Raw genomic sequence first — 27,497 nt, forward strand, 5'->3', positions numbered from 1 at the left:
CAAGGTTTAAACCTAAGCCTGCACTAATCATGGGGGTTGGTGGGAAGAAAGTACTTCATATTAAAAGTAGCCCTTCCCTTTATTATTACCTTTTGAAACAATTCTAATTGCAAGCTTTATGTTTTTAAAAATGCAATTCAAAAACTGCATGTTAAAATAGAGTATATGAAGATAAAGTTCGATGCTTTATTTGAAATTCAGAAAATGTGGTTAATTAGATATTTGATTTTTTTTTGTTTGAAGTTATATGAAGAGGCCTTGACTGAAAATGAGAAACTTAAAGCCAAACTGCACGAGGCACAACTTGAACTCACTGAAGTGAAGGCGCAGCTGGAGAAAGCTACACAGGTTCAGAGAGATTACAAGAGATTTTCATGAAAAGCTTTTTTAAGATCGTAAATCCTGTGATTATAGAAAACCACTGTTGGTAATTCAGCACAAATTAATGCAGGTATTTGTCCATTTCAGAAACAAGAACGGATTTCTGATAAGTCTTCAATGCTGGAGATGGAGAAAAGGGTATGTTAAGTTTTTTTTTCTCCCCTCCCCTCCCCCCCCCCCCCCCCCCCCCCCAACATTTCAAAGCATATACAAATTGTCAGACAAAAATCTGCTCATTATTTTTGGTTGGCTTATCTATCTAATTCCTGGTTTAAATTATGTACTTTCAGTGGGGATGGTGGAGAAATTACAGCCCTATTTAAGGACACCATTTCTTTGTTACACAACAAAGCTATTAGTGGTACTTACCAGATTGTCTGATACTTAGCATTGGGGGATAAAGAACACAGAAGCCAATTGTGAAATATTTTTGGTAGACTTTCCAACTTGTGCAAAGTTACAAATCAAAATGTTTTGAGTTAATGAAGAATAGGTTAAGCGGTTGGCCAAGCAATTTTCCACAGGGACAGAGGGAATACCAGAACCTAGTCCCTTTCCGTAGATCTTGCTCACCTAACAGCTATAAATAAAGAATGTTGAAGCAGATTTCTAGCCCAGGTTATGATGCAGGTAGACATCTGGAGAGGAAAAATGTTTTCCTTAACATGGATTATTCTTGATAATGCAGAACTTCCAAAATAGCATGAATTTAGAGGAATGTATTTTTTGAAATGTAAGTCTTGAATTCAGCAAATTAATGAAGGAAGCATATACAAATTGTCAGACAAAAATCTGCTCAAATTATTTTTGGTTGGCTTATCTATCTAATTCCTGGTTTAAATTATGTACTTTCAGTGGGGATGGTGGAGAAATTACAGCCCTATTTAAGGACACCATTTCTTTGTTACACAGTTTTTCCAGAGTATATTGACTGAACACCTTGGGGTAATTTTAACCCCCAAGAACAGGTGGGTAGTAAAAATTGTTGAAATCTTCAGTGGGACCGCATCCTGACTCCAACGCGCCCACTTCTGGGTTTAACCCAGGATGCGGGCATGTATCAGAAACTTGGAAGTCCCATCCCCACTTAAAGCCAGAGGGCCGATACTTAAAGAGGCAATGTACCTCATTGCGATAGTTGAGGCACTTAATTTTTTGAGTATTAGAAATGTAAAATGAATTTAACCTAACCTGTTCAGGTTTCCCATTGCTTCTGATTCATGTCAGGTGATAGCAGGCGAGAAGGGCTGTCAGTCTGGCTGCCTGGCGCATGGGAAACCCAGAAGTGCAAATACCTCAATTGAGTTGTGATCGCAGAATGCGACTCACTCACACGACTTTCAGGTTCCCCACTCAAGTGTCTGCCCACGCGCTGGATTCCCGGCTCTGAGCTAAAGTCATGCCCCTTATCTCAAGACTTGTTTCAAAAAAATTCTCTCAAAATATACTTTGATTGAAACCTGTCAATCTTTTATGTCAACACCGAGGTTCAGTTGATCTGTATGGATCATTTGGCCTAGGGCTAAACTAAACAATTTAATGGGGTACAGACTTCCTTAGAGCACTTGGCAATCTGTTTTTCATTTTGGAAGGGAGGAGAGCAGGAAAGACTGGACATCATCAAAATGAATGCCACAGTCAGATAAAGTAAATAATGCTTTTAAATGCAATTTAAATTCTCAACTAAAAACTGTTTACCAAATACTGTACACTACCCTTCTAATAGTAATGGTAACAGCTGGCCAACCTATACAGGTGTGCTGTAAGGAAAAGCTTTTTTGTAAGTGAAAAAAGCCAGATCACTCCTTGACTTCTACAATACTGCAATGTTATGAGATTTATATTGAGCATGACACAGGCAATAATGTGAATTATTACAAACCTCAAAGTGGCTTCCTTTTACTGCCATTTAATTTGCTACAAATTCTTTTTGGAAAAAACAAGCAAAACGGAAGCTTTAATTTGTGCATAAGTGATTCCACAATTGTGTGGACAGTGGAGGACAGAAGTGCAGTGTGATCCCAGCAGGGAGGGCTGCAATTTGAGGCAGAACCCAGGTGTGCTGGGTCACTGCCCTACTTGCTTATTGACAAATATCCTAGTTGGGTAATTGCTCGGTGGGGGGGGGGGGGGTGAGGGGTGCGTTTCTGAGCTTTCTCGTGACTTCCGCCAGCTTGCTTCCCCCTTAGGCCCAGCGGATTACACATCTGTGGGCCTACCAAATTAGGGGCCTCCTGAAGGGCACTAAGAAAGTAAGGACCAAGGTCTGGGGATCGATTACCTTCTGAATGCTGTCTGACTGTTCCCAGTCAGTCAGCTGTGATGGCTGCCATGATCAAATAGTTTGCTAACAACTGTGCATTGGCCTCAAGAAAACAGGGAAGAAAGTTGGAACAAAACATACATTTAAAAAGTTATGGCTGGAAATAATTGTCTATCTTTGTTATTCTAATATAAAGTGTAATTGGTCTGTTTCAGGAAAAACGTGCTTTGGAAAGGAAAGTTTCTGAAATGGAGGAAGAGCTAAAGGTATGATCTGGATTCTGTCCTTCATTATACAAACATAAATTGCATATCCCATGAGAGAACAGCTAATGTAATCCCCTAAGAGAGCAAGTGTTACATGAAACATGTAATACTTCAATATTGATGAGTGCTATTATGCACTTTGCTTTCAATTAAGGTGCACTACAACTTTTCTCAACCTAGATTCCTGAAAGTTGTACTTTTCCCATTAGCTGATTGAATTTTTCAATGCAGTGCCATTATATGTAACTGGGGATATCTCAGGGATGGCTCCCCCCTTTAAGAATGTTCAACTTTTAGCAGAGACTCCAACAGACTAGTGAGAAAGTCCATTCTTCTATTGCGCAACAATAGTAGTTAAGTGCTGTTCCAAACCCAAATTCCAGAAAAAGTACCCATTTTGTGAGTGGGGAATCAGCTGACTGGCCTTTACTCATGCCTTACTTTTCTTAATGCTCTTGTGACTGAGCACTTCGACCAACATTGCACTGGAGAGAGTGACTGAATGAGGCAGTTCTGTGCATCGAAGCCCTGTATATTGTCTAACTTGTAATTTTAAAAAGTGTAGGTTGGCAATACAATTTGTGCATAACCTATCATTGGAGACTTATGCCTCAAAGCCAGAGTTCCTTGACAATTAATGTTGTCCTTCCTATGAGATAATATGAGAAAGCCCCCCAGCCCTCATTAACTAGGAGGGTTAGTGACCTTCATGTCCAGGTAGTAAACATAAGTTATGTAATCTGGCATGAAGGTTTAGACCTCATTCCAAGCTCTTGCCCAAAATGGTTGTGTAAGCATCAAGCATTTCCAGGTCAGATATAGCATGAATTTAACCTCAACTTCTGAGCACCTCTGACTCTTCCTGTGAATATTTTCTTAGTTATATTTTTGCATTCCTTGAGATTGCCAAACAGTGCCAAATTATGAGTAGTTTTGTGTGGAGCATAACTGTACGCACCCTTCTCTGTGGCTGATTTCCTTGCCTGCATCAACGTAACACTCCTTGATTCCCCTACCCACACATGGGGTCAGCCTCTTGAACTTGCCTAGCCTGCAGTTATGCTCCTGCTGGCTGGTTATAGTGGCATTGACAGTTCAGGGAGCCTTCATGCTTGGCACTTCAGTCAGGGAAGAAGAAAAAATTACTTTTTTTTAATTTAAAAAAAGGGATGCTGATACAGATATCACTGAATAGTGAGGATAGAATAATTATGTCAATGTAAAATAATTGGTATGGATTTTGCATATTTTTCCAATTTATTACTTTAAATAACCATATTAAAAATAGTAGATGGTATATGTAATTACTGTTAGTCAAGCTTGTTTTTTCTATTTGTCTATGTTTCCACAGCTAGGGAGTATTTCCGTTTTGGATTCTGATCATAATCTCCCTTGGTTTACTATTTAGTGTGGTGCCATCTGCCTATTTTCAATTTGTGTGTTAGTCATTAATTACCTAGAAATACAAGCATCAGTGCATTTGGGTGAGTGCATAACAACATTCTAAAAGTAGGGAAGTAAAATTACAGTATCTAGATGTTAAGTTTGCTGTGCTGTTCAAATAGTTTGCAGAATTTTGCACAAATTGTTTGTGCAGTTCAACATTTTATGGGATGTCTGCTTTTTGGTAGGATAGTAAAAAAAACAAGTCTCAAGGTCCTTGGGTTTGGGTTATAAAGTTTTGTGGGAAAAGCTGAGTTAGAAAGGTTTAATCTTTTTATCATTTCCCTCACTGTTTTTCTTTTTACCCTGTCCATTTTTCATTTTGTTGCATGTTTTGTTTGTCTCCTCTGTCATTCCTGTATTCTGTTCTCTTATAGAACCGTCATCAAATTCATACTCTGAAGCAATTAAATGAGCATCTGCTGGCTGAAAATAGGGCCTTGACCCAGCTGATTGACAACCCCTCTGGGTCCTCTAAGCAGCCCGAGACTGGACATGTAACCTTTCCCCCCACTTTATGCCACCTCATTCTTTTCATATCCAAGCAGGTGTTTCCGTTTGTCTGCTCTCCCTGTCCTTTTTCCACTTTGCATGTGCTATTTGAAACAAGGCAATGTCTGGTTTACTTGATTTTTTAATTCCAGTATCGATAGCACACTTACCAGAACCCTCTACCATGAAGTATGTTACACTGCAGCCTTTGCATTGAAATCCTAACCTTAAATCACAATGTAATCTATGAAGAATTGTGCAGTTAGAACTGTTTATTTTTCCACACATATTAAAAAGAATTCTGCTTTCCCTCCCTTTTCTTGGCCACCCTGAGGCCTACACTATTAGTAACTGGATGTACTGAGGTAATTTCTTCCTCCCCAGTTATTTCAGCCTTTTTGTGAAAAGCAAGTTCCTTCGGCTTGGCACTTCCCACTGCAGACCTAGATGGAGTTATGAACTTGCCATGTTGGGAATTGAGACCAATGTCAGAAGTCAATACAGTGCAGTAATCTGCTGTGCCACTAAGCTTGCTGCCTTTTAAAACCTGGTTGTAAATGGTTGGTATTTATGAATTTTCCACATAATGGAAATGTAAATTTAAAGAATGAACTCCTCGATTAACATCTGGTAACCCAGTTATGATCATCTCTGCTTTCTCTTGTGTAATGCAACTTGTGCTCTTATTCCCAAAGTTTTTGTAGAGATGCAGAAATATAGTGGGTTTCTTTTTACATAAAATTTGACCATAGAAAATTGTCTGTCTATAATTTGCAACTTTCTGCAAAACTTCCCGAATAAGTTGTTTTTTCTCCTTAGTTGGTAATACACCTAGTAGTGTCAAGAACTGCTGGAGCGTTTAACCACAAGCATCATCTTTGGAAAAGCAGGAAGTGCTTTAGCATTCTCTCAAATTAGGATTTGAAATGCAATCTTCAGAAACAAACTTACAAATGAACTTGACTGCTAAAGTGAATAATACGGTGGTATCAAAAGCCTATTTTAAACCCAGCTTCAGTAGCAGTCCTCATTCTCCAAAGCGAAGTAGACTGAGATATAAATTGCTCTGGTGGGATCTGGGGCTTAACAATTGTTACTATATGAAGGTTTTTCGTAACCTGTTTGACATTCATTACTAATGCTGGTTAAAAATAATATTCCAAATTTAATCAGTCACCTTGTCATTGTCCAAGTGCATAACTTATTTTATAAACTACCTTGGCACCAAATGCACTTCGGATTTTCCTTTGCTCACGAGAAGACCCTGTTTGGGAGGAACCTTTTTTCCCAGTTTAATATTTAATTACATCAGAAAATTTCACCAGTTAATTGCAGAATTGTTACTGTTTCTAAAGAAAAAACAGATAACTTGTGAATTATTTACTGTCTTACAATCCTGTAACCGATTAAAATGTAGCCTGGACTATTCCACATGCTAGACTGCAAGTCCTTGATGTCACAGTGGAAGAATTTGGCTCCGCAGCATTGAGGGATCTCAGTGTGATAACAAGCAAAAAATAAAATTAAGTAGGGTACAAAGCCTTCATTAGTGATTTAACATAATCTTGCCAGTGGTTGTATTTGCATGGCTTTGCTATCATGTTGCTGTGGATGGAGCCATACGTATGAGCTGATGTCTGCTTTTTCATGCTAATGTTTCAGATGCTATATATCGGATCCCTGTTTTCATTTACAATATAATTTTATGGGTTTTCTTTACTGAAGTCTGATTTGTTTACAATTTGCATTTGTTTTCCTTTTCATTTTGGTATACATTTAAATTTCATCCATGTCCTTTCAGCTGTTCTGAGCAGAACACAAGGTTATTAATTTATGTAGAAGCCACATACTGCAATATTTTGCCATGAATTTATAAAAATGTAATCCATTAAAAATTTTGTGTGGGGGCTCTTTTTTGTATCGTAGTGTTTACAATTTCTTTATTTTACTAATTTTTAAAAAATATACGAAATTGGTGTTGAAAGTAACCCAATGAGACCCATCAGGAACTTCCAAAATCTTTATACAAAGTAATGCCAGAATCTGATCCAGAAATGTAGTGCATATTATGAGAACATCTGCATCATTTGTGTGGGTTTGATATTTTTAACTGCTGTGAAGCATATAGCTGGACATACTGCGGTGTCTTTTGAAGTTTGTTGCAAGTCCCATGAGAAAATCTAATCCTGCAGTATTTTAAAGATTGTTCTGTACATTTTGCCGAGTACACTTTAGAGTTGTCTTTATCATGATAAGGTTGCAAATTTTCACAAACTTGAAAGTTTTTATCCTGAAGTTTATTAGGTTTAAAATCCCTTTTTTAAAGAAAGAGGATCAGTTTTTATGCTCCTCAACTGAGGAATGCTAGTGCTGGGAAATGGAACATTTTTCCACATTAAATGGCAGCATCAGCATTCCCAGGTCTGATGTAGCACAGTTACGTGCAAACTAATGATACTCCACCGAACAATGTAATCAAATCCCAACCTCAACAATAATCCCTGATGCACAAGTCTGAGATGTCCATTTCCCATGCTAACTGTCCTGAGGGTGAAATTCTCTCTCATTTAGCAGCAGATCGGCAGGTTTTTTTGCTGTCTGCTCACACCCATGAGGAACTAAGTTGAGATGTGCACCCTTGAATTTTTCTTTGTACGTGTGTCTACGTCATGCCAGGTCTTATTTGTGTGCTGCTGAGAGAACATGTAGGCAGTCTGCTAGCAAAGACAAGCTCTGTCTTTGCTCAGTGTGTCAATGCACAGCATTTTTCAGAATTGAAGCAGATGGAGAACCAAATTGACATAACGTTACCCCATGAGCTTTTGTGTTGATCTTCCAACGTACAGCATCATGCTTTGTAATATGCTTTTTGCATTGTTCACAAGACAGCATTATGTTGTTGGTCTGCCATATCAAACCCTGAGGATTCTATCAGCAAAATAACTTGTTTGAGGTGTCTACTTCCATAAACAACAGCCAGTCATTTGGAATGTTAGCAAACTGTCCGTAATGTCTCCAGCATCTTAATCCACCTGTGCATGAATTATTGTTCCGTCTTTACACCAATTGGACTTTAACCTTAAAGGGATACCTACCTACGTTTAGCAGCAGAATTTAACCTTGTATGTTACTTGGTATAATGTCCTGTTCTTATAAATGGTGCATCCTCTCACTTACAATGAGCAACAGCCTGGGAGATTCCCTAGTATATGCAAAAATGTAGCTTGTGTTTGTCATGCAGCAAATCTCCTATTTTATTACTGATACAATTTTTTTTTTAAAAAGAAAACAAAATCAGTCATTAAGCCAAAGCCTGAAATTTACATATAGTTTCACTGGCCCTCTGACCTCAATTGTTTCTAAGTAACTGTAGTTATGTGGATTCGCCTATTTCGTGCTTGGTCATAGGTTAGGTTAGTAGTAAGCCATCATAACCATGCTGTAGAGCTAGCTTATGTGAGAGATCTATTTATTATTTCAATATTTTTAGTTTGATTTTAGTAGTATGGAGTTAATGTAGTAAAACCACTCCAGACATTTTGAACATTGTTATTGCTGTGATAGGGTTTGTTTCAGCATTGTGTATACACTGAAGACTTCTTTTTGGTGACAGAGTAGGTAAATATCCCACCAATTGTTGCAGTCCTACAATTTTATTAATCTGCAACGCTGCAGAGCGAAGAATTATTATTAATTCATTATTTGTGGATAATTGTTTATCACATCAGCAATAATTGGGTGATTTGAGTGGCATGGTGGATTTAGAACAATATTCTTTCACCTCTGACCTGCGACTAAATCCAGCATGGACTGTTTGAATCAATCTGTCTTTCTGGTGGCTGTGAAAATCCTCTCAAATGAAATGAATTTGCCGAAGGTCAAGCCACTTGCTGGATGCAGCTCAACATCCATCATCCATTTTTATATATATATTATATTTCTCCTCTTTTCTGTCTCTCTGATCTAATGTGGAAATGAAAATGCCACATTTGTACATAGGAGTTACACTTCTGAGGTTGGGGATTAAAACACATTGGGGTCGAAAAAAAGGAGCTTTATTGTACTTCCAACTTGTGTTGTACCTGATGAGAAACTGCTTGATTCTTGTTAGGATATTCTTATTTTCTTTTAAAAGAGGCATATTAAGAACCATAAGGCTGGTCACCTATAACTCAAAAATGCTGCTGGAATTTTTTAACTTCCTGGATTACTTGCTGTCATCATAAACAAGTTTCCTTTTTTTACGTCTCTAATATAAAATAAATGTCCCACGGTGCTTCACAGACAGATATGAGAAAATGGGCACCAAGCCCGGAAGGAAGAGATTGAGAAGGGTGACCAAAAGGTCATAAAGATTAATTTTGAGGAGATTTTTTAAGAAGGGGGTTGGTGAGGTGGTTTGGACAGACCTAAAGGTGGAGGAGAAAACAATGGAAGGAGATTTTTAATATAATAGACATTGTGTTTCTCCTGAATAAAGTACTTAGAAACAAAAAAGTAGTGAACTCAATTCATGGGCTATCATCAGAGATTTGGGTTTCTGACTGCCAGGGGGTTATGGCTGCATGTTGGTTTACAAATGTAAGAAATGGGTTCTTGTCAGTCAGAACACAGAAGAAAGTTGATTATTTTTAGAGAAGTAAAGAGGAAAAATTCAAGTGATCATTTCTCTAGACTAGCATTGTGCACCTAGTAGCTAGTTAACAGTATTGATCACCTGTTCCCTGACACTCACCAGAAGAATGATGTATGTTTTTGGAAGGAGCTGAAAGTGGAGGAGAAAAATAAAAGGAAGGACTCTTTCTATTATGTTAGACTCTTTCTATTATGTTAGTGAATTCAGTTCAGTAGTGAAGTAAAAGGGATGCTGAATCCCTCTTTCAAAATTCCCTTTTGAGTTCAATAATGCCATTTAAGTAAAGCCATTTGTTTTTCAGTATTGATGTTTTTTGATCATGATTTTTTCTGCACTGCTTTGCATCCATGTTAAATTAATGACCCATATTTTGTTCCCAGCTGTTATACTGTACACTTAGCTGAGGTTTTTTTGTATCTAAAAAGAGATTTAATTACAGCATTTCAAACCCGAAGTAATTTTGACAGTAAACTCATTTCTAGTTATTAGAATCAAATGCTTTAGTTATACATTTTACACACAAAGTACATGCTGCCTTGGTGAGATGTGCCGCCATGCCATGCAGCACTTTTTTTTAAAAAGACTTCTTTGGACTGACTCCATTTTACTTGTGTTTGGGCATAAGATTTTCTGTTCCTTTTTGAAGGCAAGAAAAAGGCCATATATAGTACTAACTCTAGAAAATAGCATTTTAGCTGTTCAAGTGCATTGTACAGTCTTAGTTCTTACTATGTGCGTGCGTTCCTATTTAATAATTCTTGCTGGCAGGGGGAGGAAAGAGATTCGGTTAGCTCTGGAAACAGATCTTGGCATTGTGTTTTTAGCTCATTGTGATAAAATGCCATTCCTAATAAGACCTTAAGACTCCTGTTAAAGGACCCACTCCCACTAGTTCTGTCTCAACATGGCAGTGCTCCAAAATGGCTTATTAGGATAGCCACTTCAAATTGTTAGGACTACACTCTACACCCAGAAAAGTTTGGATTTTAAAAGATATTAACGTTAATCCATTTCTTTGGAGTAGTCTTTCAAATCATTAAGTAAAAATTAAAGCAATATAAATTACAGTGAATGTCTTCCTTTCATTCACATTTTTATGTGTACACTTGTTTTGCCTAGTATGACTATCACAAATACGGGTTTTATCACGTTAGCCCCCCCCCCACCGTGAGCATTTTATGAATGACTACATTTCCATTAAAAGTATATTTTTTAAAAAAAATTCACGTAGAGCAATCAAATTTTATTCTAATTCAGTAGAATTAACAAAAATGTAGTACTACATATTGATGGCTTCATTTTTTTTTGTTCGTTCATGGGATGTGGGCGTCGCTGGCAAAGCTGGCATTTATTGCCCATTCCTAATTGTCCTTGAGAAGGTGGTGGTGAGCCACCTTCTTGAACCGCTGCAGTATGTGTGGTGAAGGTTCTCCCACAGTGCTATTAGGAAGGGAATTCCAGGATTTTGACCCAGCGACAATGAAGGAACGGCGATATATTTCCAAGTCGGGATGGTGTGAATTGGAGGGGAACGTGCAGGTGGTGTTGTTCCCACGTACCTGCTGCTGCTGTCCTTCTAGGTAAGGAATCTTACAACACCAGGTTATAGTCCAACTGTTTTATTTGAAAATCACAAGCTTTCGGAGGCTTTCTCCTTCATCAGGTGAGTGTCAAGGTGGTCCTTCTAGGTGGTAGAGGTCGCGGGTTTGGGAGGTGCTGTCGAAGAAGCCTTGGCGAGTTGCTGCAGTGAATCCTGTAGATGTTGTACACTGCAGCCACAGTGCGCTGGTGGTGAAGGGAGTGAATGTTTAGGGTGGTGGATGGGGTGCCAATCAAGTGGGCTGCTTTGTCCTGGATGATGTCGAGCTTCTTGAGTGTTGTTGGAGCTGCACTCACACAGGCAAGTGGAGAGTATTCCATCACACTCCTGACTTGTGCCTTGTAGATGGTGGAAAGGCTTTGGGGAGTCAGGAGGAGAGTAACTCGCTGCAGAATACCCAGCCTCTGACCTGCTCTTGTAGCCACAGTATTGATATGGCTGGTCCAGTTAAGTTTCTGGTCAATGGTGACCCCTAAGATGTTGATGGTGGGGGATTTGGCGCTGGTAATGCCGTTGAATGTCAAGGGGAGGTGTTTGGAGATGGTCGTTGCCTGGCACTTGTCTGGTGCGAATGTTACTTGCCACTTATGAGCCTAAGCCTGGATGTTGACCAGGTCTTGCTGCATGCGCGTTCGGACTGCTTCATTATCTGAGGGGTTGCAAATGGAACTGAACACTGCAATCATCAGCAAACATCCCCATTTCTGACCTTATGATGGAAGGAAGGTCATTGATGAAGCAGCTGAAGATGGTTGGGCCTAGGACATTGCCTTGAGGAACTCTTGCAGCAATGTCCTGGGGCTGAGATGATTGGCCTCCAACAACCACTACCATCTTCCTTTGTGCTAGGTATGACTCCAGCCACTGGAGAGTTTTCCCCCTGATTCCCATTGACTTCAGTTTTACTAGGGCTCCATGGTGCCACACTCTGTCAAATGCTGCCTTGATGTCAAGGGCAGTCACTCTCCCCTCACCTCTGGAATTCAGCTCTTTTGTCCATGTTTGGACCAAGGCTGTAATGAGGTCTGAAGCAGAGTGGTCCTGGCGGAACCCAAACTGAGCATCGGTGAGCAGGTTATTGGTGAGTAAGTGCCGCTTGATAGCACTGTCAACAGCACCTTCCATCACTTTGCTGATGATAGAGAGTAGACTGATGGGGCGGTAATTGGCTGGATTGGATTTGTCCTGCTTTTTGTGGACAGGACATACCTAGGCAATTTTCCACATTGTCGGGTAGATGCCAGTGTTGTAGCTGTACTGGAACAGCTTGGCTAGAGGCGCAGCTAGTTCTGGAGCATGTAACATGAGATGAAGCGGTCTGAATTTACATAACAAGATTTCCTGGTAATTGTGTTGTATGGATGATTGCTTAGAAAGGAAATGAATAGAATTAATCTTATAAAATATTGATGGACAAGCTTTGGGGCACTGTCTACAAGCTACATTTTCTACCTTGGTGCTTCAGTTTGCTTCATAACATCACTTCAATGTTGTGCCAGAATTACTGAGCACAGAGATGAAAGACAACTTCTGTGGATGATGTTCCTGCAATGCATGTGCAACTACACAGGACGTTATCAGATTTACGATGTACAACAGATTTAGAAGTATTTTGGGGATCTGTCCTTTAGCTCATTTAGTTTGCAATTTTAAAAATAAAAACATGTTGAAATATCCTAAAATCTTCATCACCCTTTGATGTTTTTTTATAAATTCTCCGAGAATTATTTTTATCTTATGGGTGAGGAAGACCACTCAGTTTGTCATGGGTTCTACTTGTCCACATCATTGGCATAAATAGAGTATAAAACATGACAAAAGGAAATCTCCACAAGTGAGATTCGCAAGTGGCAAAGTTACATCCCTGATTTTAATCACTCCAACGTTGATGGCTGTGCCTTTAACTGCCTGGGCCCCAAGCTTTGGAATTCTCTTCCAAAACCTCTTGACCTCTCTCTCCTCCTTTAGGACACTCCCTAAAACCTACCTCTTTCACCAAGCTTTTGGTCACCTGTCCTAATATCACTCGTGGTTCAGTGCCCACACTCATGTGAAGCACCTTGGGGTGCTTTACTACATTAAAGGCGCTATATAAATGCAAGTTGTTATTGGTCCACTTCACACCTTGAGGCATTTATCATATTTCCTTGCTGCCTAGAACCTTCATCCTGTTTAGAATGCTTGTGGGATTGCTGCTGAAACAGATGAGTTCAGCAAACTTTAATTAGCCCAAAAATGTCACTTTGTTGCTGTGATTTGCTTTTGTTTCTACTGATCTTTTTCCACTATATGAATGCCCAAACACATATAGTAAATCGGCATGGTTGTCTCCAACAAGGTGTAATTCCAAAGGTTTTTGTAATGTATAGTTCACATCAGCATTCTATAAACTTATCTTAAACTTGTAATGGCACCCAAATGAATTGTTAATTGTTCCTCTACTGAAAAGGGGAATTCTTAGGAAGATGCTATTCTGATGCTCTGAGGGCTTCAGATTTTTGGTGCATCTCTCCGCTCTGAATGTGTGCTTTTTACTCACCACTGCCACCAATAGGATTTGCTGATGACAAAAGTTCTCCACTGCTGTCCTCTGGATTTTGCTGCCAATTATAATGTCACGCTACACGTAACCCCACCAGCGAATAAAGGTTATCTGTTTTTAATACAATGGGTCATTCTCTGTCTTTCTCTTCCTTTCGGATGTTTCTCCCTCTCTCTCTCTGTCTTGTGTTCTGGCCGTTTGTGTATTCGGTGATCCTGTAGGTAACACCTCTCTGTCTGAACACTTTGATTGCCTTGACAACGGGCAGTTGGAAAGATTACCTGTAATCACTAGGTATTGTTCTCTGACTATAAATGCGAAACGTTCAAGGAGTCCCACGCTCACCTGACGAAGGAGATAATCTCCGAAAGCTTGTGATTTTCAAATAAAATTGTTGGACTATAACCTGGTGTTGTAAGATTCTTTACATTTGTCAACCCCAGTCCATCACCGGCATCTTCACATCATGGCAATTATAATGAGAGCTGCATGTTCATTTTGCAACCTTTTAAAAATGTGGGCTTAGTGTAGCTGGATATTTTGCAACCGTTTTGTCATCAATATTTTCATTTACAAATAATTAAATCAAGTTGGAAAGTTTTTCAGATTCTGTATATGGTTATTCCACCAAACCAACCCGTATTTGATTTAAAACAAAAACCAAGTTTTGGATATTGAGCCCAGAGCAGCTGTAATTTGCTGTTTTCATTCAGGTTTATGACTGGAAAGTTTGTTGTTTTCTACAGTGAGCTAAAGCTGCATTTTGACACAGATTTGTTTTGCACTCAGTGTAAGTATAAATAGTTCATTATTAAAACAATGTGGGAAACTTTCAGCAAAATATTACATTGAACGCACAGACTTGCCTTTGTGAAACAAAATCTAAAATTGGTTATTTTCTAGGCCACTTTAAGGACTATCCACCTACCTGTGAATCTTTGTTACAGTGCATGATTGATGCCGCTGAGGTTGCAGTCCTCAGTCCCAGTTTGTGGTGCCATCTGCTTTACTCTGCAGTTGGCACACTTCCTAATTGAGTCCCAAAACAGAAAAGGTGCCAGATGTGCTTTCAGCATGTTCACCTGCTTTGAGATGGTTGAAGGATGTAAGTCTAAGTGATCTGTTATTGTTTGTGTGGGGTGGGGGCGGGGGTGGTGGTGAATAGCAGAAACTTAATTGGTAAAACTACACACTTTAAACTCAGACTTTGAGAACGTTCTGTAAAAATACTTCTTTGTCCTTTACAGGTTTTAACAGAGCTGAAATCGGACAACCAAAGGCTGAAAGATGAGAACGGAGCTCTAATCCGAGTAATAAGTAAACTGTCAAAATGAAGGAGGTTTTTCTGAGCAAGAGGCAAGGGGAATAAAACCAACTAAGAGCCTGCTTGCTCTGTAAAAGAGCCATCACAATAAAGAAGTAGTTTCCTCAGCAATGGGGGGAGCTTGTACTGTAGATCTTGTCTGTTCATGGCTTTCTCACTGCATTTGATGTCTGTAAAGTTTCTTCAGGTTATGATCCTACTCAGCAACTACAAGGTCTTCAGTGATGCATTCAAACAGCCTTGTTTACGAGAAAAGTTGAGGAGAAAGTACTGAATTTAATAAAAATTCACACGAGTGTGTATTTGTTGAGGGAACGCTTGCAGCTTATCACAATTGAGCCACATCCTGTAGTGTTTCAGAAATGGCTTTAAGAAATGCCTTTCACTACCACACCTACTCAAAGTCATGCTAATGATGCACCTCGGTTTGTCAGCTGTGCGTTGGAAAGAATCTTTCTGTTATGCAGTATTCACTTCTTTGCACTGTAATCAAAATCACTGCAGAACATGGCTCGTTCCTTTTTAAAGAAAAACCATCAGCTAGACTGTATGGTACAGAAAGTATTAATTATACGTGCAATATGCTGTTTTATTATTTTAATGTGACGCTCGTATTCAATTTAACTGCCTTCCTTTCACTTTATTTCTGTTGCCTTCATTGTCAGCGGTGGATTTTAATTTCTTTTTCTCAATTTTTTTGATTTGGTTTGTAGTGAAAGCTTTAAAATGATCAGAAGCCTTTGGTTGTGTCTCTGTGACTGTGTGAAGTTAAATATTTGTGCTGTTGACGGTCACCACCCTAAGTCTTGTTTTTCCCATCCAAGCAGCCGTTGGTCAAAGATAAAGCTGATTCAGATTCAGACTGTTTATCAGGGCTGGTTCAAAGATGCATTTTAATGTACGGTTGCTGGTTTTGCATTTTTCTCTTGAGACACTCCTTTTTTTGTGCTTCACCTCCTATTTCTCATGAAGCTACTTTTAGATGAGTCTTTGCTATATCATTTGTTTCTTGCTCTTGACTTTATACACTGATAAGGGACATTACGACTTTAATGTAGGCTGAAAGGCATCTTTTTAATCTTGAGATTTTCGCTGCATGATGAATAATATACTGTATCCCTATGTACTACTGCTACAGGAATTTAAAACAAAATGGTACTTTTCTGTAGAGAGCATCTCCATATAAATACAATAGAGTTCAGGGAAGGGATTCATCCAAAGACCCATGGTATAGTCCTTGACAAACTGTTGGAATTCACTGACAAATGTAGTGATTTGTATAGTGCATTCCAAGGCTAAAATGTCTAGTATAGGCAATGGCAATACGGTACTGAAATCTAAGTGTGTGTGTATATACATACATACATACTATATATGTATGTATATACACACATTCTCAGTGGTACAGAAAAGGCCATTAGTTTTGCGTGTTTTTTGTTTACCTTAGTCAAGCCTACAGGTTACTGAAAATGCATTAGCTGTTTTTTATTTTTTAAATCCTGTGCAAAACAGGACTTGCAGTAGTATATTGCTACTGAATAGAATACAAAGGGACAGAACTATTAAAAGTCCTTAATACAGTATAAAGATTATGTACATATGAAATCTCCATAGGAGGGTTCAGACTGATCAGACTGCTGGGAATGTACATTATGCAACTGTTGGTGGCCTTTTTTAAAATCTATGAATATGCTATTAGATATCATTTAGTGTTATAATTTGAACATTTCTGTCACATGTTGGGGAATGTACATGTGGGAAATGTGCACGTTATTTAAAGCTTGTAAACACATCTGTATTTTATGGTTAAGTAGACCACTGAGTTCAAGGTTTGAAATGACATTGTACAGTTATTGTATGTAAATGAAAAGGACTAAACACATTGTCACCTTTGCAAATGCTTCTATTAAATGTGAGTCTTTATTGCTCTGGTAATACAGTAAATGTATTAAGTTCTTGTGACGCAGTTGGTTCTAAGGTTGGAAGTGCTGTACTTTACATGAGATGCAGCTTCATGTGTGTTATGAAGGGGTTTTGTGCAGATACAAGGTCATTCTTCTAATGTGCTTATGACTCATTGGAATAGCCATTAGATTTACAATTGCCTAAAGAAAAATAAACTTTGGACTTCAAGAATGTATTGAAACTTGCCTTGGCTCAGTTCAGTGTACTTTAAAAGAATTGACTGTACCACCTAGTGGATGAGTAGTGGATTCACCCCCCCCCCCCCCCCCCCCCCCCCGATAATATCTTTTCTGGTCAAGATTGATGCTGTTTGTAAAATGGCCATATCTGACATTTTAACAATAAATCAAACTTATATTTAAGAAAAAACATTTCTTTTTATGCTTTACAAGAGACATAATGTGCATGCAATTCTCCATTTGACTTTCTGTTACAGATATCATGACTGATGCAATTTGAGTTAAAATGAAGACGAAGTGCACATACTCAGACCAGTAAAATGAATGTTGCAGTGCAACATCTTGAGAACAAGTTTTCTGGTGGGGTGGGGGGCGGTAGAATCTGGCTGGCTATTAATTTAATCTAAACCTTTCAATCATTGTGAGGGACAAAACTGAAATTGAATGACTTAGAGCTTTTCAGTTGCCAGGTTAAGATGAAATAATTGTGCATTTTTTCCACAATCCAAAGTTCAAAATGTTTCCTTCAAGAGGCCTCCTTTCCTTTTCTTCATCTTTTTCCACATGCTGTTAAAAGTGTGCAGTAACATGTTCTAAGGTCACTGCTAGTGACATATAGCTAGCCTGTGTAGATGTGCTAAAGCAACTCAGGGATGACTCCCAGTGATTTCTCTCCCTCTGTGAAGTGTTCAACCCTTATACAGTGACTCCCCATAGCAACACGGAAGGAAACTGCAAAAACGGCCCTAAATAAATGTTTCATTGAGAGTTGTGATTTTAAAAGAATTGAGGTGTTTTAGTAAAAATATATATCAGCTTTAGCTCTCTTTTGCAAACCATACATAAATTCAAATGCACATGCTTTGTGCACAGTTTTTGTTTTAAAAAATGCTTTTTCAATTGAACCTATACATAGAGGATAAAAGTCACCTGTCCCAATGGTTAAATTAGGCCACAGATAATGTTCTGTTGGCCCCTGGCAACTCAATTAAAAGTTGACAACACAAAGAACCTCCAGCTAAATGTCTGTAGAGTGGAGATGTTGCAGATGATCAGTTTATTTCCCAAGAGTATATGCAGGAATAGAAACATCTGCTAGAATGTACCATTGTTTTTAAGTGGTTTCAAATTGTATTTTCCACACTATGGATGTGGATTCCATGACATTGGGGATTTGGAGCTGCTGGAGTGTAAATAACATTGATCCAGCCTCCTATTATCAATTTTGGGTCTGATTGAGGCTACTAGCAAATGGGGCTATGAGTGCATTTGGGATATGAAACTCCGATTCGAAGACCAAATCAGGCACCCTATCTCTATAAACAAAGTGTTGATATTGCTACCTTGGGTAGTACTGTAGTTCGGATTATACTCGTATACGAGCCCCAGGGCTGTTGTTCCATGTCTGATATGTACTGGCATAAAACTAGTATAGACTACACTGTGGAATAGACATGACAGTTTAAGTACAATTGAATTGTGCAATCCAGAAACTTAACCACTGCATTTCCACTGATGGCCATTATTTCTAGAGTCGTTACAATATAAACTAGTCAATAATCTGAACTCAGTACTTCTGCTCTCCCACTTATTAGGTGCCCTATCAACTGCCAGCATTAGTTGGGACTTCTAACCTATATCCATTATATTTTCAGTTCGTGGTCAATACCAGGACTCCTTGCTGTACAAAGAAGTTAAACTGATGTGTTGGTTTCCTAAACTGGATTTTGTTAATCTTCCTATTGTTAAAAGCCGAATGGATAAACTGTCATCATGTCGTTGCTTTCTTGGCAAGCAAATTGTACCTGTGAGAAGTACAGTCATTGTTTTAAGGAATTTGTGAGTAATGGAGGAGTTTGTTACAAGAAGTATCCCAAATTTTGCTTCGACTGTGAATGATGGTACCACTGGGACACTGAGGTGGCCCTTGCCAAAATATATATTTTTTTAACTTCCGTTCCTACTGGTCTGGGCCTAGCTAGCTCTTAACAGCATCAAATGATTAGGATGCTAGGAAAACTGCAGGAAGCTTTTGATTCGCGATGGTACCACAACGGATCAAATTGATTCAAAGTAAACCTGTACCTATAGCCAGCATTGGTAAGAGGCACAAGTTGCCTAGATCTTTGCTTCAGGAGAAGGGATATGCTATTTTTAGACATTTTTTAGTGGTCTACGAGGAATTTATATCCATGGGATCTAACTTTTCCCCTCACCTTTAATAGCATATATTGAACTAAATTTTGCACTATAACTGATAAATTTTGGATCAGTTAATGGTTTGATCATTCTTGAGTAGATTTTTTTTTAAACTGCAAATGCTGGAAATCTAAAATAAAAACAGAATGCTGGAAATACATTGGTGGTCAGTCAGCATCTAAAGGAGAAAAGCCAGGTTAATGTGTCAGGTGTGACCCTTCATCAGAAGCCTGGTACTGTTTTGACTTGGATCAGAAAGTGGTTGGAGGTTCACATTGGACTACTTGCACAACTTCATATGAATTCTTCATGCAGCCAGCCCATCTAAAATCGGAGTAAAGAACTTTCTGCTGTTTATAATCAGCATTTCTATAAGATGCAGCAAATTCATAATAAATGTTAATTGCAAGTTGTATAAATTAGTGCAAAGTAGATGTCTAGTTCTACCATTACTTGCAAATGTTCTATTAAACTATTGCCCAATACACTTGTATCAGTTTTTGTCCATCTTGCAAATCAGTAGCTGTGTCCAAAGTTAATTTTTATTGGCATTTTAACATTCTTTTAATATATGTAGTAAAATAACTTGGAGCTCATAGTTGGAAATTGGTGCACTACAGACTGTTAAGTGTGGTTGATGTGTGTATGTTTTAAAGAAATAATACTGTGTGTAATTTACATCAGCTGTTCAGATTTTATGAAGTTTATTTATTGATCTGTGCATTGAGATGTCATCTGCTTACAGAGCTGTTCACGTCTTGTATCTGCATGAAACTGGCTTCAATAAACTGTCAGAAAAATGTATTTTGTCAAATATAAATAAATGCATTTTAAATATTTGCGTGCATCTTCAATTTTATACCATTTGTATGTGTTATAATAATACTTAAAATGAGGTGCTTTATCTTACCAAGGTCAACGGTTTAATCTGATGAACAAATAAACTTAAAAGATCTTCAAAAGCATACCATTGTGGGGCTTTTTCCTTCAAACTAAGGATTTCTTATACAGGAAGTAATATGGTTTATCTTATTTTCAGAGTGTTTGAATACATTATACCAATTTGCTACTAACATGGAGTGGTTGACACAAATAGCATAGATGCATTTAAGGGGAAGCTAGAAAAGTACATGAGGGAGAAAGGAATAGAAGGATATCCCCTCCCTCCCAGAACCATGATAGGGTCCCCCTTGCTTTCACCTTCCAACCCACCAGCCTCCACATTCAACGTATCATCCTCCGCCATTTCCGCCACCTCCAGCGAGATGCCATCACCAAAAATATCTTCCCCTCCCTCTCCTGTCAACATTCGAGGGACTGCTCCCTCTGCGATACCCTGGTCCACTCTTCCATCACCCCCAACACCCACTCTCCTTCCAATGGCACTTTCCTGTGTGAGTGCAGGAGATGCAACACCTGCTTTTTCACCACCTTCCCGTTGTCCAGGGCCCCAAACACTCCTTCCAGGTGAAACCGATTTACTTGTACTACTTACAATTGTACTTCTTTCAATCATTGCTCACAATGCGGTCTCCTCTACAGTGAGGAGACCAAACACAGACTGGGTGATCATTTTTCTGCACACCTGTGCTCGGTCCACAAGCGTGACCCTGAGGGTCGCTTGCCATTTTAATTCCCTGTCCCACTCTCACTCTGACTTCTCTGTCCTTGGCCTCTTACACTGTTCCAATGAAGCTCAACAGAAGCTCGAGGAACAGCACCTCATCTTTCGACTAAGCACTTTACAACCTTCTGGACTCAACATTGATTTCAATAACTTCAGATCATAACCACTGCTCCCATTTTTTTCAGACAGCAGGTACTGATAATGGTTCTGGTGTTGCCAGTTACAGCTCCTCTAGACCCATCTTTTGTTTCTTTACTTGTCCCATTACCACCCTCCTTGCCTTACATCATCGTCCCTTTTGTCATTTAATCACTCCTGCCCTCTACCATATCAGAGACCTTCCTCAGCCACCCCCCACCCCCGTCCTTTCCCTGGCTCTGTACTTGCTTGAAAGCTGTTCTGTTAAATCTTTAACTTCTTCCAGTTCTGACGAAAGGTCATTGACCGGAAATGTTAACTATGTTTCTTTCTCCACAGATGCTGCCTGACTTGCTGAGTATTTCCAGTGTTTTCCGTTTTTATGTTAAAGGATATACTGATAGGGTTAGTTCAAGTTGAGTTGGAGAAAGCTCGTGTGGAGCATAAACACCGGCATAGACCAGTTGGACCGAATGGCCTGTTTGTGCTGTAAATTCTATAACAATCCGCTATGCACCCTGCCACTCAATCATTTTTTCCCTTCCAATTTTCTGTCCTCTGCTGAAAGTGCTGGCATGTGTCGGGAAACAGTCCACGGGTGACGGCAGCCCTCTCGTACCTCACTGAAGTAGCAATTCTTAATGTGTGAGCCTCAATATTGAGCATCAGTAAGTGGTTTGACCATTGAAGGGTCAGCCTACTAGTCATTAGAGAGCAACTGGAAGTAGGAACCCTGGTAGTTTTTTTTTCCCCCTCTTCAGCCCATTATTGCTGATGGCCTTATAGAGCTCCTGCTGCTGCCCTAGCCAACGTTGGTTAACTAAGCACACACTGGAGATCAAATCTGGCAGTTTTCTGGTCTACGGCTCAAACATGCCAGCTTTACCAACTGAACCATTGTGGACAGATTTAATTTAAATGCAGATATCTTGACACAGTTGCTTGCCACCACAATAACTTGACACTTATGGTGGACTAGTTTCTTTCACATGGGCAGTTTAAACTCTCAAAATATAAACATAGTTTTGTAATCAATTAAAGACTTCCCCTTGTGACATTTTTTATATTTTAAAAAAAGGATGTTATCACACTTTGAGCTGCCAGTTCAATATGTGGAAAAAAAATCAATGGAATTTCACCAAATTCAGTATTTCTGATGATGTGAATTACCTTCCTAAAAATTGTCAATGTATCTGGCATGTTCGTTTTTTGACTAGCTTTGGTAACGAGAATCCAGCTTTAGTGTCACCTCTGTAACTTGAGAAATCTTTGCCCTTAATTCAGCAATAAGGCAGATGTGTCATTATATAACGTAATTCTAAGTTAGAGTTCAGCAGTGGCTGTTTCACTGTACTTTAGTCTAAATACAATGCTGACTAAAGTTTATGGAATGGAAATAGATTAAAGTTAATTTTTTGCCGCTACTAATTATGGAAAAAAATAAACTTAATTGCTGCCACTTTTGGGAACAAATCTCGTGTTTCATCCTTTGTTTCTGAAAATGAATTTTGATTTAGAAGGAAAACTTATTCCTTGTTTCCTCTCAACCCTGTAGTAACTATCCTTGGACAGTTAAAGGAAGGTGAAACTCTCAGGATGATTATTATCTGACTTTTGTTTGCAATGGGAAGAAATGAACAATTCTCCTTTAGCCCTGTGCAGAGACATTGATGAAACTCCTCTACTTGCTTTTAAGGATCATTATCCCTTTACAGTGTAATTATTTTTTTTTAAGTTTCAATCTCTTTAATTTCTGGGATGACGAGAAAAGTAAAGCCATGCTACTAAGGACTTGCCCTTGACCATTGATGCCTCAGCTTCTAGAATTTAGCATGCTGTTATTTTAAAGTGAGGCTTCATAAATCATTTTAAGCAATATTTAAAATAAATACTTTTAAGCAATATTTAGAATAAAACAAAAAAGTTCACAATGAAAATTGGAATGAAATGTAACTGCACTCAAATTAGTTTTGACCTCCCTCAGTAATATATGGTGTGTGTTGTCTAATTATAGGAATTGGCTCTTGGTTGAGGCTTTCTGAGCTTAGTGCAGTAGTTCAAAATAGCTGTAGTGTGGGAATATCACTCTGGATTGATGGTGCCTTTGTACTTTCCTTGGGATCTTTGCCTTTGATGGTGTGTAGTTTGTTGTGTTGTGAGCTGATCTTGTTTTCTCTCTGGCCTATTTTTGCTTAGTTCATGTAGTTTTAGAAAAATATCTCAAGAAAACAAGAAAAATCAAAGCAGTTTAATACTATATTGGATAGATATTTGAAGTAGAGGACAATGCACAGCTATGAGGAGAGATCAGGCAATGGATTTGTTTAGTATTGCCCTGTCAAAGAGCTGGCACAGACAGAATGGGCTGAATGGCCTCCTTCCGCCCCTGCGTCAGCTCATCTGCTAAAACCCTCATCCATGCCTTTGTTACCTCTAGACTCGACTATTCCAATGCTCTCCTGGCCGGCCTCCCATCTTCCACCCCCCCATAAACTTGAGCTCATCCAAAACTCTGCTGCCTATATCTCTCCTTGGCTGGAGAGTCTAGAACTAGGGGGCGGATAAGGAGTCGACCATTTAAGACTGAGGTGAGGAGGAATTTCTTCACTCAGAGGGTTGTCAATCTTTGGGATTCTCTCCCCCAGAGGGCTGTGGATGCTCAGTTGTTGACTATATTCAAGGCTGAGATAGATAGATTTTTGGACTCTGGGGAATCCAGGGATATGGGGATCGGGCGGGAAATTGGTGGAGCAGGCTCGAGGGGCTGTGTAGAATCATAGAAGTTTACAACACGGAAACAGACCCTTCGGCCCAACATGTCCATGTCGCCCAGTTTATACCACTAAGCTAGTCCCAATTGCCTGCGCTTGGCCCATATCCCTCTATACCCATCTTACCCATGTAACTGTCCAAATGCTTTTTAAAAGACAAAATTGTACCCGCCTCTACTACTGCCTCTGGCAGCTCGTTCCAGACACTCGCCACCCTTGGAGTGAAAAAATTGCCCCTCTGGACCCTTTTGTATCTCTCCCCTCTCACCTTAAATCTATGCCCCCTCGTTATAGACTCCCCTACCTTTGGGAAAAGATTTTGACTATCTACCTTATCTATGCCCCTCATTATTTTATAGACTTCTATAAGATCACCCCTTAACCTCCGACTCTCCAGGGAAAAAAGTCTCAGTCTATCCAACCTCTCCCTGTAAGTCAAACCATCAAGTCCCGGTAGCATCCTAGTAAATCTTTTCTGCACTCTTTCTAGTTTAATAATATCCTTTCTATAATAGGGTGACCAGAACTGTACACAATATTCCAAGTGTGGCCTTACTAATGTCTTGCACAACTTCAACAAGACATCCCAACTCCTGTATTCAATGTTCTGACCAATGAAACCAAGCATGCTGAATGCCTTCTTCACCACCCTATCCACCTGTGACTCCACTTTCAAGGAGCTATGAACCTGTACTCCTAGATCTCTTTGTTCTATAACTCTCCCCAATGCCCTACCATTAACGGAGTAGGTCCTGGCCCGATTCGATCTACCAAAATGCATCACCTCACATTTATCTAAATTAAACTCCATCTGCCATTCATCGGCCCACTGGCCCAATTTATCAAGATCCCGTTGCAATCCTAGATAACCTTCTTCACTGTCCACAATGCCACCAATCTTGGTGTCATCTGCAAACTTACTAACCATGCCTCCTAAATTCTCATCCAAATCATTAATATAAATAACAAATAACAGCGGACCCAGCACCGATCCCTGAGGCACACCGCTGGTCACAGGCCTCCAGTCTGAAAAACAACCCTCTACAACCACCCTCTGTCTTCTGTCATCAAGCCAATTTTGTATCCAATTGGCTACCTCACCTTGGATCCCGTGAGATTTAACCTTATGTAACAACCTACCATGCGGTACTTTGTCAAAGGCTTTGCTAAAGTCCATGTAGACCACGTCTACTGCACAGCCCTCATCTACTTGGTTACCCCTTCAAAAAACTCAATCAAATTCGTGAGACATGATTTTCCTCTCTAAAAACCATGCTGACTGTTCCTAATCAGTCCCTGCCTCTCCAAATGCCTGTAGATCCTGTCTCTCAGAATACCCTCTAACAACTTACCCACTACAGATGTCAGGCTCACCGGTCTGTAGTTCCCAGGCTATTCCCTGCCGCCCTTCTTAAACAAAAGCACAACATTTGCTACCCTCCAATCTTCAGGCACCTCACCTGTAGTTGTCGATGATTCAAATATCTCTGCTAGGGGACCCGCAATTTCCTCCCTAAACTCCTGCTCCTATTTCTGATGGTCTTATGTTCTAACTTGCACCACCCATCACCCTTGTGCTCGCTGACCTACATTGACCCCCGGTCCGGCAATGCCCCAATTTTAAAATTCTCATCCTTGTTTTCAAATCCCTCTATGGCCTCATCCCTCCTTTATCTCTGTAACCTCCTCCAGCCATACAACCCTCCGAGATCTCTGTGCTCCTCCAATTCTTGCCTCTTCTGCATCTCCGATTTTAATTGCTCCGCCATTGGTGGCCGTGCCTTCAGCTGCCTAGGCCCTAAGCTCTGGAACTCCCTCCCTAAAGCCCTCTGCCTCTCCTTTAAGATGCTCCTTAAAACCTACCTCTTTGACCAAGCTTTTGATCACCTGTCCTAATATCTCCTTACGTGGCTTGGTGTCAAATTTTGTTTGATAACGGTCCTGTGAAGCGCCTTGGGATGTTTTACTATGTTAAAGGCGCTATATAAATGCAAGTTATTGTTCTGTGCTACAAACCTCTGTGGTTCTCTCCGCTCCTCCAGTCAAAAATGTAATGATCATAAAACTCAGTATATAATCTAGCAAACAACATTTGTTGTAATATGGGTTTAGGTGGAGCACTAATTACATACAATGTACATTACAGAAACAGGCCATTCGGCCCAACAGGTCCATGCCGGTGTTTGTGACACACGAGCCTCCTCCCACCCTTCTTTATCTAACCCCATCAACAAATCCTTCTATTCTTTTCTCCCTCATATGTTTATCTAGCTTCCCCTTCAATGCATCTATGCTAGTCGCCTCAACTACTCCTGGTAGCAAGTTCTCCTTCTAACCACTCCCTGGGTAATGAAGTTTCTCCTGAATTCCCTATTGGATTTATTAGTGACTATCTTGTAGATATGGCCCCGAGTTCTGCTCTTCCCCACAAGTGGAGACAGCTTCTCTATGTCTACCCGATCAAACCCTTTCATAATCTTAAAGATCTCTATCAGGCCACTCCTCAGTCTTCTCTTTTCTAGAGAAAAGAGCCCCAGCCTGTTCAATCCTTCTTGATAGGTATAACCTCTCAGTTCTGGTATCATACCAGTAAATCTTTTTTGCACCTTCTCCAGTGCCTTTATATCCTTTTTATAATATGGAGACCAGAACTGTTTACAGTACTCAAGTGCGGTCTAACCAAGGTTCTATACAAGTTTAACATAACGTCTCTGCTTTTCAATCCTATCCCTCTGGGAATGAACACCAGTGCTTTGTTTTTTTTATGGCCTTATTGACCTGTGTCGCTACTTTTTATGATTTGTGTATCTGTACCCCCAGATCCCTCTGTTCCTTTACCCCATTTAGACTCTTATTTTCCAAAGATAATGTGGCCTCCTTATTCTTCCTACCAAAATGTACCACCTCACACTTATCTATATTGAAATTCTTTTGCCAATTACATGTTCATTCAGCAAGTTTATTAATGTCTTCCTGTATTTTGTCGCAGTCCTCCTCAGTATTAACTAATACCCTAATTTGGTGTCGTTCGCAAATGTTGAAATTGTATTTCCGATTCCCGAGTCCAAATCGTTTATGTAAATGGTGAACAACAGTGGTCCCAGCACAGATCCTTGTGGAACAACACTTCTCATCTTTTGCCTGTCTGAGTAACTACCTTTAACCCCTACTGTTTTTTGTTTTGTAGCCAGCTTGCTATCCATTCTGCGACTTGTTCCCGACTCCACATGCTCTGACCTTAGTCATGAGTCTACTACGCGGTGCCTTATCGAAGACCTTTTGAAAATCCAAATATATAATATCTCATGCATTAGCCTTGTCTACCCTTTCTGTTACTTCTTCAAAGAATTCAATAAGGTTGGTCAAGCATGACCTTCCCTTTTGAAATCCGTGCTGACTATTCCATTATTATATTTGAATTATATTACTATCTCCCCTCATGCCCTCTCTGAGCTCATCTTAACCATAAGACCCACCTCCTGCTCCCTCGAACCTATTCCCGCTAAACTGCTGACCACCCAACTTGCCTTCCTGGCCCCCATGTTAGCTGATATTGTTAACGAATCCCTCTCCTCAGGTATTGTCCTCCTCCCCTTCATATCTGCCGTCATCACACCCCTCCTCAAAAAAAACAGCCTTGACCCCTCGGACCTTGCAAACTGCCGCCCCGT

General features: G+C 39.7%; 1 protein-coding gene across 5 annotated transcripts in view; it reads left to right on the plus strand.

The window, feature by feature from the left end:
• Positions 1-20,127, plus strand: part of LOC137344427 (protein phosphatase 1 regulatory subunit 12A-like) — a 211,413-nt gene extending 191,286 nt beyond the window's left edge. For 2 of the 5 annotated variants that reach the window (XM_068007389.1, XM_068007392.1), the window contains 4 exons: positions 244-348; positions 469-519; positions 2,860-2,910; positions 14,871-20,127. In XM_068007389.1, the coding sequence (XP_067863490.1) occupies positions 244-348; positions 469-519; positions 2,860-2,910; positions 14,871-14,957 (294 nt within the window). In that variant the 3' untranslated portion in view covers positions 14,958-20,127. Of the gene's footprint in view, positions 1-243; positions 349-468; positions 520-2,859; positions 2,911-4,730; positions 5,514-14,870 lie in introns of those variants that run through there. The other 3 variants (XM_068007390.1, XM_068007391.1, XM_068007388.1) reach the window with 2 other exon arrangements.
• Positions 20,128-27,497: the final 7,370 nt, after the last annotated feature.

This window comes from Heptranchias perlo, chromosome 27, assembly GCF_035084215.1.
Source record: "Heptranchias perlo isolate sHepPer1 chromosome 27, sHepPer1.hap1, whole genome shotgun sequence".
Lineage (NCBI taxonomy): Eukaryota > Metazoa > Chordata > Chondrichthyes > Hexanchiformes > Hexanchidae > Heptranchias > Heptranchias perlo.